General features: G+C 40.8%; 1 protein-coding gene across 2 annotated transcripts; it reads left to right on the plus strand.

Annotated features, from left to right (window-relative positions):
* The first annotated feature begins 1,795 nt into the window (after positions 1–1,795).
* tars1 (threonyl-tRNA synthetase 1) lies at positions 1,796–14,569 on the plus strand. 2 transcript variants are annotated; one of them, XM_080765950.1, is made up of 19 exons: positions 1,796–1,970; positions 2,821–2,892; positions 3,501–3,691; positions 5,094–5,217; positions 5,565–5,686; positions 6,399–6,516; positions 7,493–7,557; positions 7,905–7,983; positions 8,096–8,242; positions 9,003–9,101; positions 9,361–9,527; positions 9,697–9,859; positions 10,921–11,058; positions 11,895–11,972; positions 12,106–12,206; positions 12,373–12,480; positions 13,621–13,693; positions 13,790–13,904; positions 14,103–14,569. In XM_080765950.1, the coding sequence occupies exons 1-19, from the start codon at positions 1,911–1,913 to the stop codon at positions 14,249–14,251; spliced, it is 2,169 nt and encodes a 722-aa protein (XP_080622076.1). In that variant the 5' UTR covers positions 1,796–1,910; the 3' UTR covers positions 14,252–14,569. The 2 variants fall into 2 exon arrangements, with proteins under 2 accessions (XP_080622076.1, XP_080622077.1); XM_080765951.1 differs by having other exon boundaries at positions 12,376–12,480.
* The last annotated feature ends 2,242 nt before the right edge of the window (positions 14,570–16,811 follow it).

The raw sequence follows: 16,811 nt of genomic DNA on the forward strand, positions 1-16,811 counted from the left end.
GCAGCATCTATGTGAGAGGTATTTAACTATAAATGTAAGTACTGTAAGGTAACGCATAATGTATACACCGTCGAGTGACAGTGTCACAGGCCAGAAATAGCTCATCTACAGTCTTGCAATGTGTTGTGAATGCAACGTGTTGTGAGCTTATAGCTTGGCTGTTTTCACCAAATCAGGCTTTTTAATGTGACTGCAGCGCCTATGTGCTGGACAGCTGACAGAATGACCTGCTCAGCAGTATATGGACATCACACTGGAGCGTGGCAGTTGGAATAGGTGTGGACGTACTGTACGTACAGTAGCTGTCGCTGGACAAGGATTTAATGGAGGGTTGTGAGGGGCTTTCAATTATCGATCTACAAGAATGGATCGTGATTGGCTGCGAAGCACTGACCTTCCCTACTTGCCACGTGAAGGACAGTCTCTGTTGAGACATCTTGTCCTGTTCAGTATGCTGGTAACGTTGATCCAAAGGAACTTGTAGTCTACACAACCAGATGAAATATTAGTAGTTAATATGGGGGTTACAACTGTTCAGGGTTAGATTTTCGGGCGATAGCTTGTATGATGGAAATCCACGCCTCTGCTTTTTATCACATCACAATGTTGTGAGCTTGTAGATCAGCGAATTTCACAATTTGTCATACAAAGTATAAAGTAGGCTGCCCGGGCTGCTGGCGTAGTGGTCTAGGCACCTAGCCTGACAGCGTGCTGCAGGTTCGAATCCCGATCCCGACGACCTTTGCTGCGTGTCTCTCCCTATTTACTGTCAGTCTACTGTCCTATAAATAAAGGACAAATGCCCCAAAACCAATCTTTAAGAAGAAGAAGAAAATGGTAATATGGTAGGCTTAGGTGGTTAACAAAAATTCAAAAGTGCCTGAGCCAGAAAAAGTACATTGTTCGAGTAATAATATGTGAAGAATGAGAATGTCGTACAACATCATATTATGTATAAAAATTGCTCAGTGAGATAAAGCAATGTCACATAATAATCATAGATTCACCTGCCTCCATTGTGCTCTTTGAGATGCCTCTCGACAATTGCTGGCGCCTATACAGTAGGCCTATCTAAACTTTGGCATACAAGGTGACAATGACAGTTGCAGCACTGTGGGGGAGTGGACACTGCAGGCAGAAAGAAATGTGTGTTGGAAACAAGGGTCTATTCTTGCTACACATTTTCTTGTTCAAGGTTTCTTTACTGACACCTAATGGCTGCCCACAAAATCTCCTCACCTTGAATAACACATAACTGTTGTTGTTTTTTAGGATGCTGCAAGGAATGATTGGCCGCATCTATTCTACCACACAATGGAGAGTGATCCTCTTAATTACTGTCCTCATTAAACAAACATACGCACGCCCGCCCGCCCGCACGCACGCACGCACGCACACACACACACACACACACACACACACACACACACACACACACACGTCTAACTTTTCAAGTGCAGGCCCCATAGTCAGTGCTTCTCAAATTGGTGTCAAGGGAGGAGACCCCAAGTGGTCCTTGAGGGGGCCCCTAGTTAGGAACCATGGACCTTTACAGATCAATAACTGTGTGCAAATGTGAATATAAGATTCCTCCAGAAAAACTCTATAGTTTAATTACATTCGTAATCGTATCTAGGAAGCTCTGCGAGAACTAACCTCGCGTCACAGAAAAAGGCAGTAGGCCTACCCATAGATAGAGTATTAAAAGGAGGGCCTACCGCTTTAAACGACGCCTTCTGGTTCTGATGTTGCATCAGATTGATATCCGGGTAACGTCACATAATCATCCCTGATGCTCACTCACTCAGCTGGCCGGCGGTGTGTGTCGCTCGTGGTAGAAACAGACCCCAACAACACATTGATTCATTAATCTGAGTTAACTCAACCAGAGGGAGAGCCTTGTTCTTCTAATGGCAGAAGGCGGTGTGGTGGATAAAATGAGCGAAATGCAAGTGGGCGAAGACAAAAAGGTTGTACTGCATGTAAACGAACTAACTAAAGGTTTAACTGATAGCATGTCGTGCTAGCTGTAGCAGCAGTGTGCTTCACTGTCATCGATAGTGACGCGTACGTGAGGCTAGCTATCTACTTCTCTTGTTCAACTCAAGGTTTACAGTAGCAGTAGCCCTGAAACATGTCATCAGACTGTCATCATCATGACAAAAGTATACGAGCGTCATGTGAACCATGGCTAGGTTAGGTTTACAGCAGGTGTAAAAACAAAGGTGGGTGAACTTTTTATCGTGCAAGATTCGTTATTGCTGTTTCAGCAAATTTGGAAAGAGATGAAGAAAGAAAGACAGACTGAAATCAGGCAGTGGTGAAAAACAGTGGTTGAAAGGCTTGAAGATAGCTGTCTCTTTTATTTAGATTTGGATTCGTGTGTGTGTGTGTGTGTGTGTGTGTGTGTGTACGTACACGTGTGCATAATGTCTGCTACAGTACATCCAGTATTTGCATACTGGATGTTAATGGGAATTGCGGTAGGCTGAATTAAATGTTCATTCATTTAGTACATTTCAACTGTGCAAATGAAGTGCTTACACATTATTTACATGTATTATTTACACAAAACATTAAGGACATTATTCAATTTAAAATAAAGATTCAACTTTCATCTAAAAGAAGAGTATGTTCCAGATATGTGGAGATTAAAAAACTGAACGCTGCATCGCCACGTTTAGTTTTGGTTAATGGATGTAGCACAACAGATCATAATTGTATTTTAACCCAAGGTGCAGCTATAGTATGTAATGTGTGTAGTTCACATCTATTAATGGAGAACAACGTAATAACCTGATACTTGTGGTTTCTGTCAAGGGTGGAGGTGGTAAAGAAGGAGGCAAGAAGAAGGCCAAAGTTGCTACAGGAGACTCTGGTGGCAGAACAGAGGTGAGATGCTAAATCACGTTGTCTGATGCTTCAAAGATGCTGCTGTTGGTTTTAGAAGGGCATGGTTTAACATGCCACAAGACGTGGCTCTAAATGGGTTCTGAGGCTGTGGCAGTGGAGCAATACCTATGTGTGGTCAGGTAATGGAAAGGACTGTGCACTGTACAATCAAGATAAGAGGCATTACTAAGTGCTTGTTTAGATTGGGAGGTTGTGTCTGCCAACAGAAAATATGAAAAACGGGGTAAAATCCTGAGTGTTAACAGGGGATGAAACCCTAGGCTGTTTTTTGTAGTTTGTTTTCTAACCCTTGAATTCTGAGAGTGTACAAATCAAACGACTGGACCTTTTACGAGGATATTTGCATACTACAGTACACTCAGAGTTGAACAAACACTGAGGATTACATTGCGTACAAACCTCCAATCTACTTTAATGCATCTGCAAGTACAAACCCAAAGAATGGACAATAGCTCTCTTGTGTTGTGTGTCTATTGGAAGAGATACACGAGTCGGGCAATGTGGGGTGTGTTTGTAAGGCGCAGCGCCTGATAGATTTGCCACCCCAACTCCCAATGTTGTCTCATACCTATGTCGTTACATTCCAGCTGACCCCACCACCTCAGTATATTGAGGGGCGCCTGTCTCTCTACACAACGCTGAAAGCTGAACACGACGCCCTGTTGGCCGAGAGGGCTGCGAAAGACGCTCGGCCCATCAAGGTGACCCTGCCTGATGGGAAGGTGGTGGACGGTGAGTCCTGGAAGACCACACCGTACCAGGTGGCATGCGGGATCAGGTTAGTGCTACGGCAGACGTACTTCCCTTTTTCTGTTGTTGTCATTGGTCAGCCCCTTGCTGTTGTGGAGCTTAAAGATGGCACCTGCAGAGATTTTTCTTCTTTTCAAATAGCATTTTTTCTTTGTCCAGGTTTTATTTTTTCAGTTTTAACCCATTTAGGCCTGACGTCGAAATTTATAAAATGTTAAAAGTACAATACTCATAGGAAGACATAAGAGAGTATTTGAAGCTGTGAGCAATAATTAAAATAAAAACAACAAAAACAAAAAAGAGACATGAGTAAGACAGAATTTCAGTCATTCAATCCTTGCCGCTCCAAAATCTGGTCGCAAAGGTATAATATATTCCACCCAGTTAGACCAAAACTTTATACATTTCTCCTTCTGCAATCTGAGAGAGAAAGTGATCTGTTCCATATTATAAATATCATTTACTATCTAACTATCTATCCAGTCTTTTATGGTGGGGGCCTCAGGAAGCAACCAGTGTCGTGTAAATACTTTTCTACATGCAGATATCAGAATACCGAATAGGTATTCATCAGATATTTCCGTCTGAAAATGTGCATGTCCCAAAAATAATGTAGTAAACTCTAAGGGCAAATTTGCACCAAATATTGTATTTATTGATCTCTGAAATTCTGTCCAGAAGGTTGTAATCACTGTAGTCACCCCCAGAAAATATGCCAATGGTTAGCCTCCCGAGACCCACACTTTCTCCAGCATGTTGCCTCCCCATTCGAGAAATGTGCCTTCCGTTTCGGTGTAATGAAGAAACGGACAAGACACTTCCACCCAAATTCCCCCCATACATGTGAATTAATGTCAATTTCCATTGGATTTGACATATCTCAGACCAAAATCTGAAATGACACCTTTAGCTAAATTGTTCCTGTATGCATCAATAAATAATCTCACCGAAGTCTGTTTTGTTTTATCTATCTAGATTAAATTCTCTCTTCAGTTGTTATATTCTCTAAAGCTCTCCCTAGATTTCTATAACTTAACATCGCACAAATTGTGGGATCCTTCATAATAGTAATAATATAATATTAATAATATTTTTTAAATAATATTTTTCCACCTGCATTGTATTGTATACGTTAGTTAAGGGTTTAATTTGGGCTGCATAGAAATAATCTTTGAAATTGTGTACGGCCATACCTCCATCTTCTTTTTAGTGTGGTTGCCCTAATTTCAATTGCAACGTTTTAAATCTGACTGGGTTTTTTCCCCTGCCAAATAAATCTAGAAATAATTTTATTCAGTTCTGAAATTTGTTTTGAGGGAATCTCTACCGGGACAGCTTGAAATAGAAAGATAGCTGCAGGGATGTATTTAAAACCTTCCTACAATCTCTGAATCCCAGGAGTGTGACGTCTTCTTCTTTTTACTTTTCAGCCAAGGTCTTGCTGACAACACAGTTATTGCTAAAGTGAACAACTGTGTATGGGACTTGGATAGACCACTGGAGACTGACTGTAGTCTACAGCTACTCAAGTTTGACGATGAGGAAGCCCAAGCAGTAAGTCTATTCCGCTTCACCCCTGAGAATTAACCACTTCACTTCACCCTCTATAGTTAGTAAACTTGACCAGGGTTGGCTCTGTACTTCTTGGACCCCTCCCCACACACACACACACACACACACACACACACACACACACACACACACACACACACCAAATCTCTTTACCAAAACTAGACAATATCCAAGCTCACAACAATGTAAGTACAAATGTAAAGGGAGTTGTACACCAGTGCTAGATGCCAACTGAATTTAATAGATCAACATTTCGGCCAATGCTTTCATCTGGGTTCATTCCCCCAGTACTTTCTCAGAATTACACATGATTCCTTTGACTTCCTCAGGTATACTGGCACTCTAGTGCCCATATCATGGGTGAAGCCATGGAGCGGGTGTACGGAGGCTGCCTCTGCTACGGTCCACCCATTGAGAGCGGTTTCTACTATGACATGCACCTTGAGGATGAGTAAGTGTGGACAAATGTCTTCAATGCCTGAGTTGTTGAATCACTTCTCTATAATGTTTTTTTTCGCACTTCAAGGCTCGCAGCAGTCATTCTGGTTCTTTTCTTACCAATAATAAGGCAAAATTAGATATAGTTGAGCCCATCTTTCAGGGGGCTCTGGTGGACAAATACAGTACATACATGGCATTTATTCTCCATTGCACAATGTTGTCACTCAACGCAAAAGACATGTCATACAATGGAGCACAACCAAGTATAACTGAGGCTTTAGCAAACATGAATATTCCACATTAGTAAGCAACTTTAACACATTATCATTCAACATTTAATTGAAACTTGAAGCATTAATTGAAACTCTCACACTCTAGCAGGCATGTAAGAAGGCTGTAATTAATTCCACACCTTCTGTATTGAAGTCATTAATGCTAATGTCATGCTGGGGGGGGGGGGGGGGGGGGTGTTGTTGCAAGGTCATTTTGACATTGTTAAGGGACTAATGCCTGCGCTTGAAGGGTTCAGACGGTGTGGCCATAATGGAATTGTGTTACTGGACAAAATGCCTGTACATATGGAAAATGATTTGGTAGAAGGACTGCAACAAACATACTTAACAGTTATAAGCACTTGGTAATTGAATGTGAATGTAGGCTACTAGGCTCCAAAAGTTGCCACGGCTTGCGTTGTGGTCTTATCCCCACTTGTCATTGGATAGGTGCGTATCAAGCAATGACTTTCCCTGTCTGGAGACCTTGTGCAAGAAGATCATCAAGGAGAAGCAGCCCTTCGAGAGGCTGGAGATTAAGAAGGAGACCCTCCTGGAAATGTTCAAGGTACCCACCCCGAACCACAAAAAACTAACGGGTGCAAATGTATATCGAGTTCTTGTCTAGAAGACCATAAACGTTTCCAAAATAATACTAATAAAAAATAGTTTTATAGGTAATTGTCCCCCTAACATTTAATATTACATTTTATGTTTTAAGTCTACTCTATATGTAGATTACGGATATACAGTATAACCTTTTTTCCACAAAGTTATGGACCCAGACATTTAAATAAAGCATACGTTGCAAAAATGGTAGCCTTATTACCTGATAAGAGTAGCAATTATTATTACCTGCATAATGTACGCTATAGCCTACATTATGCAAGCTGTTGAGAAACCCCGTTTCCTATTTTTGCCTGCATCCACAAAATTGTTTCAAGTTGAGAGGACTCAATTTATTGTATATTTATTTAGGATTATATCATCATATTATGCTATTTGTGGGGTTTGTCAGGCTACCAGTTATGTCATGGTGGTGCTATAGTTTTATTTTAAATATATTAATTATTAACATATTATGCCAACATATGGCAAGTATATGCAGAATATAGCCTATGTTGCATAATCGTTGCTGTCAGGAGTATATATATATATATATATATATATTATATATATATATATATATATATATATACACATACATACATACATACATACACACGGACCACCATTTGATGAGATTTAGCCTCACTAAACAGGCAAACGTTGCTCAAAATAACAGTTCTTCTACATTCACTCATTGTGTAGACTTCTTTGTAAATTAAGTAATGCAGATTTTAAACAATTTAACTCTTGAGAGTGCCGGTCCACTTGGTTTCATTTTATGCTCTCAAGAGTTAAAGATCTATAAGGGTTCATTTGGTTACGAACTCTCCATCATTTAGCTGGGGACCACCTGGAACCGCCTCAAGGACCAGTGGTGGTCCCTGGACCACTGGTCTCCCCCCCACCATTCTTAAACCTACTCTTGCTTTTCACAGTACAACAAGTTTAAGTGTCGTATTCTGAACGAGAAAGTCACCACCCCTACTACTACGGTTTACAGGTAAGCCGAGTAGCCTTACATTTTAAGTTTGACTTAATTTTTATTACCAGATATGTTTGCAAAAAATGTATTGGTGAGGTTGGTGCATTACATGAAGCAATAGAATAGAAACATTTACAAGTTATTTACAGATGCAATAATAATATACACTTCATATACACTATGAACGTAAGTAAGGTATATCGTAATATATATATAATATCGACAGATTAATTAATACTATTATTATTGATCATGTTGAACGTGTACACAGAGGGTACTAGTGTTTCTTTTAGCCAACGATATGTATTTTGCAGCAGATATACTGTACAGTAGCTTGTGTAAGTAAAATATGCTGCGTATTCTAGGTGTGGTCCATTGATTGACCTGTGCAGAGGACCTCATGTGAGACACACCGGAAAGATTAAGGTCCTGAAGATCCACAAGGTGACCAGTTAGTGTTGGTTTTTCTTACAAATACAATACTCGTGGGATAAGAGAGCTGAAAGAAAATTAAAAGATAACTATCCTTGAGGCTTGAACCTGTGTGTTATTCCAGAATTCATCCACCTATTGGGAGGGAAAGGCTGACAAGGAAAGCCTCCAGAGACTCTATGGAATCTCTTTCCCTGACCCCAAGATGCTCAAAGACTGGGAGAAGTTCCAGGAGGAGGCAAAGAACAGAGACCATCGTAAACTGGGACGGGTATGGACTACTATGACATTCTGTAGCTACAAAATATGATCATAGCAACTTGAATCATTTGTACACCATGTGCTGTGTTTGTGAATGATGTAAGACTATGTTAAAGTTGAAGATGTAACCCCTCACACAGAAATGCTTTCCGACACACCAAAAGTCTGACATGCGCAAATCACCTGTTGCTCCCGACATGCGTTGAATTTGGTCTGGTCTGACGTGCGTTGCGTCGTGGTTGGGGTTAGGTTAGGGTTTGGGGTAGGGTGTCGGAGGGGTATCGTCATTGTGACATGCATCCAGTTGACTGGCATCGTCATCGCGACAAGCACCCAGAGAGACTCCATCACCTTCTGTACGAGACAGGACAACTCAGATATTCTCAGCGATACCTGGCCTTACAACCCAGATATCGGGTCCTAACCCAGACAACCAGCTCTAGTTTGATATCAAGGCTGTGTTATTATGAAGGTATACTTTCTCTACTGATGATTAATAGAAAGCCAGATTTGTAGCCATCAGTGTTCTTGTTAGGAATTGTTAGTACTGATATATAAAAGCTAATTTATGCTTAGATTCAAACAAACAATACTTGCCGTAAATCCCGTAAATATTGCCCTTTAATTTGTTATGAATGCAATAGCTTCAGAAAGTACCTCTCTGATTTGCCATTTCTACAGTATCATAACGCCAAAGGTTAGACCCCGAGGTTAAAGAGAAACTGGTGTTTCACTCACCAACATACTGTGTCTTTGTGTATTTCCTCCAGGAGCAGGAACTGTTCTTTTTCCATGACCTGAGCCCTGGGAGCTGCTTCTTCCTGCCTAATGGATCCTTCATTTATAACACCCTGGTGGAGTTCATCAGAGTGAGTCTCATCATACTACTATCATTGCACAAAATCTCTGTCCACGTGTCTGTAGATCATATTTCAAGAACAAAAACAATGGTACACCTAAACAGTTGTAAAGTTGGTGGGTCACTAGTAATTAAGCCAAGTAACTCGTAGGTGAGTTCATTATAACAATCAAGTATCTACTCTCTACTGTAGCGTTTGAGGAGGAATTACATTTTAAGGAGATTTTATTTGATTTAAATTTCAACAAATGTACTCTTACTCTTGTCAGAGTGAATACAGGAAGAGGGGTTTCCAGGAGGTGGTCACACCCAACGTCTACAACAGCAAGTTATGGCAGACATCCGGCCACTGGGAGCACTACAGTGAGAACATGTTCTCCTTTGAGTCAGAGAAGGAGACCTTTGCCCTCAAACCCATGAACTGCCCCGGTCACTGGTAAATCCTCCTTTCTTTCTAACACATCGTTCAATGGACCCTCTAATAACTGCTCTCAACTGTGCTTTAAAGACTGAAATGCAAATAAAAGTTCCAAACTTTTAAGATATTTGCACACTTGATGTTTCATCTTCTAATCTGTGCAAACTCGCCCGACTGTCCCATTCAGTCTGATGTTTGACCATCGGCCCCGCTCCTGGAGAGAGTTGCCTGTCCGCTTTGCCGACTTTGGAGTCCTACACAGGAATGAGCTGTCGGGAGCCCTGACTGGTCTCACCCGTGTTCGGCGCTTCCAGCAGGACGACGCCCACATCTTCTGCTCCATGGACCAGGTGAGGCCCACAGCGTAGTGTTGCGATTGGTTCAACACCATGTCAGATTTTATAAACTGCTACTCTCAGCAAACGTAACCAGTTTATAACCTCTCCGGTATATCTTTAACATTACTTCTATGATTTCCTGGCAATCATTTTATATAAAATATATATGAATTGGTTGCACTTTTGGTTCAGTTGGCTGTGAAGTCATGTATGTGTACACAGGACCGAGGAAGTTTGACTTGCGGTGTTTGTAGCATTCAACGCTGATGAAGGCTTGAGGCTGTTATCCATAATAAAGTAAAGTAAAGTTACTTACCCAACCTCGCACCCGGGAAAAAATGCTCAGAGTTTGAGACGAGTTGGAGTCGTGCGAGCGGAGCTACTACCTTGATGCTAATAATTTGGATCATAAATGTCTTATTTCTTATACATTATTTACAACCGTGTGGGTCCAATAACTGTTTTACAGCATGTTGTCATTGTCGGTCCTGCCATAAGCTCTGATATGGCAGGAGAGCACCGCCTGGGTCTGCTGGAGTTGCATATTACTCGCTAAATAAGGACTGTCACTAATGTTGACAGACGCATGCATTTAGCTTGTCCAAGTGGGTTTTTTTTTTGTATCCTTTATTTACCCAGGGTAGTAGCTGAGCACGAGTGCTCATTTTCAGCAACGCCCTGCACATAGAGACACACAGACAGACACACACATTAAAACCTGGGAGATGACCAGTACAACCACAGTCTTATACTGTTGGCCACTAAGCAGCTCCACTGGAGCAGTTGGGGGTTCAGTGCCTTGCTCACGGGCACTTCAGCGGTGTTGGGTGAGTGATGACAATCACTTCCTGACCCAGATTCTTCCTGCCTGTCCGACTCGAACTGGCAACCTTTCGTCAATAAGGGCGCTCCTCTAACCCAGCCACCGCTGCCCAAAATATCAAATCCATATCAAAATGGCCAACTGGAAAATTGTCAACCCTTTAATAGTCATACTCTGGCAGTGGGATATTTTTAGTCGGTGTCATGAAGCCCAAAAGAGTCAATGGATTTGTTTGCATCTTTGAAACCAGATTGAGGATGAGATCAAAGGCTGCCTGGACTTCCTGCGGACTGTGTACAATGTGTTTGGATTCACATTCAAACTCAACTTGTCCACGCGACCAGAGAAGTTCCTCGGAGAGCCTGAGCTCTGGGACCAGGCAGAGAAGGTAAGAGGTTTAAAATGCTTCACTCTGAATTGATATGTGCCGTTTCTTAGTCCAGCAACAGTGAGTTAGATGGAGAATACTGCAGCTGTTGTATACAAATCACACGTGTGAAGTTATAGGGCGCTCTTATCATCGTATATCAGACACGTATGACGTATATTCTCCATTCATTGTCAATATGAATTTCATCTTTGTGTAGGACAAATAGCCAATTTGCTCGTCCACATATGACAGAAATTCTCCAATGGAAATTTAATATTTTGTAAGACGAAGATCTACAATAGCTGAATATAGGAGGGGCTAGCGCCCCTCAAAAATTCCCCTTGCCCCAAAAGACAATTTATGTAAATGGATATCTGAAATTGAATAAGAGTCTGAGGAATACAACATTTTCAACAAATATTCATATTTCTTTACCTGACAGTTATTCACTAATCAAACCACCAGAGTGATTCTAAACTCCTAAATCAACACAAATTGATGCTAAAATAAAGTGAAAGTGTGTGTGTATATGTATGTGTATATATATAAATGATTGATTTATATAAATTTATATAATTTAAATAAAGTGATGATTCAAAATCACATGATAGTTTTCATTTTCACATCCACAAGCTTTTACCCAGTGTCTGTTCAGTCCCCCTCATTTTGCATTAAGTTTCCAGGCATTTGTGACAGTATTAAAATGCAAAAAATGTATAATAAGCCAAGATAAACAAATATAATCTTTAAAAGGAGATCTTCGTCTGCTGAGTGCTGACTTTGTTGAGTGAGCTCATCACCAGAGCACAACCATCTAGAATTCTAGATAGATACCAATTTGTTCATGTTTACAGAAACTGGAGAACAGCCTGAATGAATTTGGAGAGAAGTGGGTTCTCAACCCCGGTGACGGAGCTTTCTATGGACCAAAGGTGAGTAGTAGTGAAGCAATTACCCATTATTCACACAGCGACCACTTAGGAGTTTGAACCATACCCCATCAGGTACATGGAATACAGGACAGCAAGACTAGTTTAATTTAAAGTATGTCATCTTGTTCACTAGATTGACATTCAGATCAATGATGCCATTGGTCGATACCACCAGTGTGCCACTATTCAGCTTGATTTCCAGCTCCCTATCCGATTCGATCTCACCTACGTCAGGTACGTGTGGCTTTAATGACTCTTTATTCACTTCAAGCCTGGTATAATGACACTGACATTGATGCCGTTACAGCAATGGGGATTCTGTTGAAAGATACTTTGTAAAGTCAGCTTATTCACTCTCCTAATACAACGTTGATGTTATCCCCTTCTCATATGTGTGCAGCAGCCATGAAGGGGACGATAAGAAAAGGCCCGTGATTGTCCACAGAGCCATCCTGGGATCATTGGAGAGGATGATCGCCATCCTGACTGAAAACTACGGAGGCAAATGGTTGGTGGAAATGCAGCATACATCACTTACTCTCACTTACTTTCAGAGTTTGAAGACCTTTCTAGATATAAATGACCATACTCGTAGGGTTGTATACGGATACATCTGATATCTACTGTTCCAACTATTTGGTGCTTCATTTCAGTGCCACACACTCATTTAGTAGGTATGGATTCTGCGTCCCAATGACCTGTTAAAAATCTGACAGGGCGCAGTAAACTCGATATCGATAATTTGACTAATACTACATTGTGAACAACACATACTGTATGTTTGTAAGTCGTATGAATAAACAAAAGCTTGCTTAAAATGTTTAATACAAGGCAGAATCCATACCTACTAAATGAGTGTGTGGCACTGTCTTGCTCAGATGAGATGCCATGTTCATAGAGTCTCAAGCATTACGAGACCAATCGTTGCACATTTCATTTTGACAATGAAAGCCGGAAAATTTGCATTGGTAAATAAACTCACATGGCTTATGTCATGTCATTCCATGTGCTTCATGCTCACCCACCCGTGGATCAGGGGAGTGAGATCTCTGTTGCTGCACTGTAGCGTAGTGGGGAGAGGAACTAGGAAGGATCAGGTTTCCCTCTGCATGCGTTACGCACTGCTGGTGAAACTTCTCACTGTCAGATGAAAACAATTGTGATTATGTAATTTATATCGGCGGAGACATGGTTGTCTACTCCCTTTTCAAGACCAATTTGTAGGGGTCAGCAATGACAGGGATTACTTGGGGGGGAATGGCATAAACATTCTGGGGAAAAGATTGAATTACTATACATACTAAATTCATATGTCCATGATGTATTAACAGGGGCACTAAGGATTATCTAACACCATTTCAGGAATGTTCAGTAACTTTGTAATGTCTTAGAAGAAGAAAATCTAAACAAATGCAAAATCTAAGCCTGAAGCTATAAGAAAATGTCTGGAAATGTGAAATAAAATGCATTTACTCTGGTATGGTCCTTTAATTAAGCATTATTTATAGTCCTTTAATGACTAATTGGGTGTTCAAAGCATTATTTATAATCTCTAAATGTCTTCAAGGTAAAGGAGTAAATGTTTATGCTGGTTCCCAGAGTATACTATCTATTTTGGACACAATACTGACCAAGTGTTCTTCCTCAGGCCTCTATGGCTCTCACCCCGTCAAGTGATGGTTGTGCCAGTGGGACCCACGTGTGAAGAGTACGCCCAAAAGGTATTCAGCTCCTAAATGACGAATGCATTGGTTCTTAATCGCTACCACTACCATTTATTCTAAAGTTCTTGTCCCGACTCCCTTCCAACGTTGCAGATCCGGCAGGAATTCCACCTTAGTGGGTTCATGGTAGATGTGGATGTGGACCCTGGCTGCACTCTCAACAAAAAGATACGAAATGCACAGCTGGCCCAGTACAACTTCATCCTGGGTTAGTGCCAATACCCGTCTTGTCTGTCTGTCTTTCCTCCATCTCAAATTAAAGCCTGAATTATACTGTACGCTCACTGAAGTAGCCGATCTACAAGCTAAGAACAACCTCAGACTATGAAGAGGATGAATGAAGCGTCATTTTATAATTAAGATGTTTAGATACTTATTTGCATCTCTTCCTCTGGCGTGGTTGCAGTGGTGGGAGAGAAGGAGAAGACGAGTGACACCGTCAACGTGCGCACGAGGGACAACAAAGTTCACGGCGAGCGCAGCGTGAAGGAGTGCATGGAGCGTCTGCAGCAGCTGAAGTCTTGCAGAAGTCGGAACGCTGAAGAGGAGTTCTGAAACGTTCCACGTCGTCGCCAGCAATATCATAAATATTCTCCTGAAGAAATTATAAAACAAATGCCATACTATTCTTCATTTTACCTTCTATTTCTGCTATTAGTTGTGGTATTATCCTTGGTCAGGTGTACATCAAAGCATTTACTGTAGTTGATTTTGACGTTTGTACTCATTGGTAAAATGTACAAATATTGGTAGTCTTACTTTGTGTTTCACAGAACACTTCTCTATGATTCAAGAAATATGTTCAGAAAATTCAATAACCATGCTTATTTTCACACAGTGCTCTTTTCTGGGAATTAAATTTTGATAAATGTAAAATAACTATTCTTGGACTCTGTGTGTTTACTATTAGGTCGCATTCTCACCAGAGAGCTTTGCTGCGATTAAAACGAATCCTGCTGCGCATTTTCAGAAAGTGCGCTTCGTTTGGCAGGTGTGAAGGCTCTTTCGAATCCTAATGCGCAGCAAAGAACCGCATTATACTCCGAGCAAAAACGGGGGTTTCGCTTCGCTTCCAATCGCGCTTGATCAATCAATCAATTGGTGCAGGTGTGAATGCAATCCGCAGCAAATAAAGGAAATGAAGCAACCAATGTGGCGGGTGAGGAGCTGAACACAGTTGGAGACGGAGAAGGCATATTTTACGCAGCGCAAAGATGTCCCGTTACCGTGGATACATACACGTAGACGTGGTCGAATGAGGAGAGTGGAGACTGAAGCCCTGATCGAAATGAGGACGAGTACATTAATCAATTGCTTAAGAAAACACAAACACTGCAGTGCAGTGTAATAGTATTATAGCCTACAGAATATTCTGTCTATGCGTGCCGTAAACATGGAGTGCTGTCTCTGTGTGTGGAGTAGGAACTTTCATCTCGATAAACTTGTAAACATTTTGCGCTGCTGTCTGTTATATCAGTGCGCTGTGCCTCCATGCCCAAAAGAACAGTGCGTGGCTGCGTGCTTATAGTGAGAGAGCGAGAGAGAGGTGGGGGGGGGGCAGTCCCACACATGAACGTTATGAGTATAATTTTATCACCATAGATTTATCATTTCACTGTGTAGGCTAGTTTATGAATGGAACACATTGATAAAGGTCCCCCCTGCTGCGTTTCCAATTGCTGCGGATCATGACAGTGTGAAGGCAAACCGTAGCCAATTAAATATGCAAGAATCCCATTTCTCCGCCCATACGCATTCGAGTCTACCGAAGTATTAGGTGAGAATGCGACCTTACAGAATGTTGTATTTTAATAGTCATTTGAGCTGAAAAGTGACTGCAATACTGTAGTGAGAGTCTGTCACTGTTCACAAAGACTACACTCAAAGCATGCCACAAGGCCATTAAAAAAAATCGTGGTCGATGTCTGCCATCAATTACACCCAACAGAAAAACATCAGTGAGGCCCTTTGATTGTTTTGGATGTAATTTATTGCCTGAACAAATTCCCGCCCATTCTCTTATCTTGGGTGCCAGAATTATTTCAATCATTTACAATTTACATACTTGCATGCATACTTATTGAGTTCACCCCCTATTGTGGCACTTCTATTTAGCTATAAAATATGACTTATGCTATACAGGTTGTCCTATTCAAAAGGTGATATTGCTCAGAACAGGTGACGGATGGCATACATGGCATGAACCTTTAGGGGGTGCTATGTACACATTCACCACCATACTAATCAATACTCACTGTACAGTAGTCTTAACTCAGGAGGCTGTGCCTCAGGCAATGATGTGTGGTACAGAAGTTGGACACTCCAATAGGCCAGTGATTGACCAAATTAAATGTATAAACGTATACACATTTTTATATTTTTGTGACTAATAGGGGAAGTTTTGTGCTGATAAAGAAAACTCGAATTGATGTAAACAAATACTTACAAATAGTTTTAATAAAGCTAACAATACAACTGTGTATAAGTACAATTTTGAGGTTTTGTTTTTACAGTCCACTACAAACATTTGAAAACTTCACACCTATAGTCAATTTAAATGAATGATTTTTTACATTTTTATTATAATTTGTTTTACATTTTATACATTTGAAAACTTGTGAAATGGGATCTTCTGCATAATGAGTACTTTCTATTTTAGGTACTTTCAGTACATTTTGATTACATTACTTTTGTACTTAAGTTAAATTTGGAATTCCAGACTTACTTGTAACAGTATTTCTACATTGCTTGCAGTATTGATACTTTTACTTTTCCCCACCACTGGTCTCCAAGAAGTAAACATACAGTACCGTACTCCATTTTCTGATGTAGAATGATTCAAAACTTTTTATTAGGTGGTTAAATATGACAAATGTCAGGGTCACAGGTCACATGCAATGTTTTGCTCTACTCCCAAACTAAACAGTTATACTATTCTCTATTTCGGTAGGGTTTAAGTAGTTGTAGGGCACTACCAGGCTCACACACACACACACACACACACACACACACACAAAATCCTAATAAACAGATGTTAAAAAAAGAAAACAATGAGAACATGTCAGAAAATGCAACAACCTCTGCACCTAGCATCCTCATTCACAACCTTTGATAC

Source organism: Protomyctophum bolini (assembly GCF_963924005.1).
Source record: "Protomyctophum bolini genome assembly, chromosome: 6".
NCBI classification, from domain to species: domain Eukaryota; kingdom Metazoa; phylum Chordata; class Actinopteri; order Myctophiformes; family Myctophidae; genus Protomyctophum; species Protomyctophum bolini.

What these genes read in the sequence shown, in the direction of transcription:
- tars1 (XM_080765950.1), top strand. Translation starts at nt 1,911, where the DNA reads ATGGCAGAAGGCGGTGTGGTGGATAAAATGAGCGAAATGCAAGTGGGC. An exon ending in CCTACTACTACGGTTTACAG is followed by an intron (nt 7,558 to 7,904) that starts GTAAGCCGAGTA and finishes TGCGTATTCTAG; the next exon opens with GTGTGGTCCATTGATTGACC. An exon ending in CCCTGGTGGAGTTCATCAGA is followed by an intron (nt 9,102 to 9,360) that starts GTGAGTCTCATC and finishes TACTCTTGTCAG; the next exon opens with AGTGAATACAGGAAGAGGGG.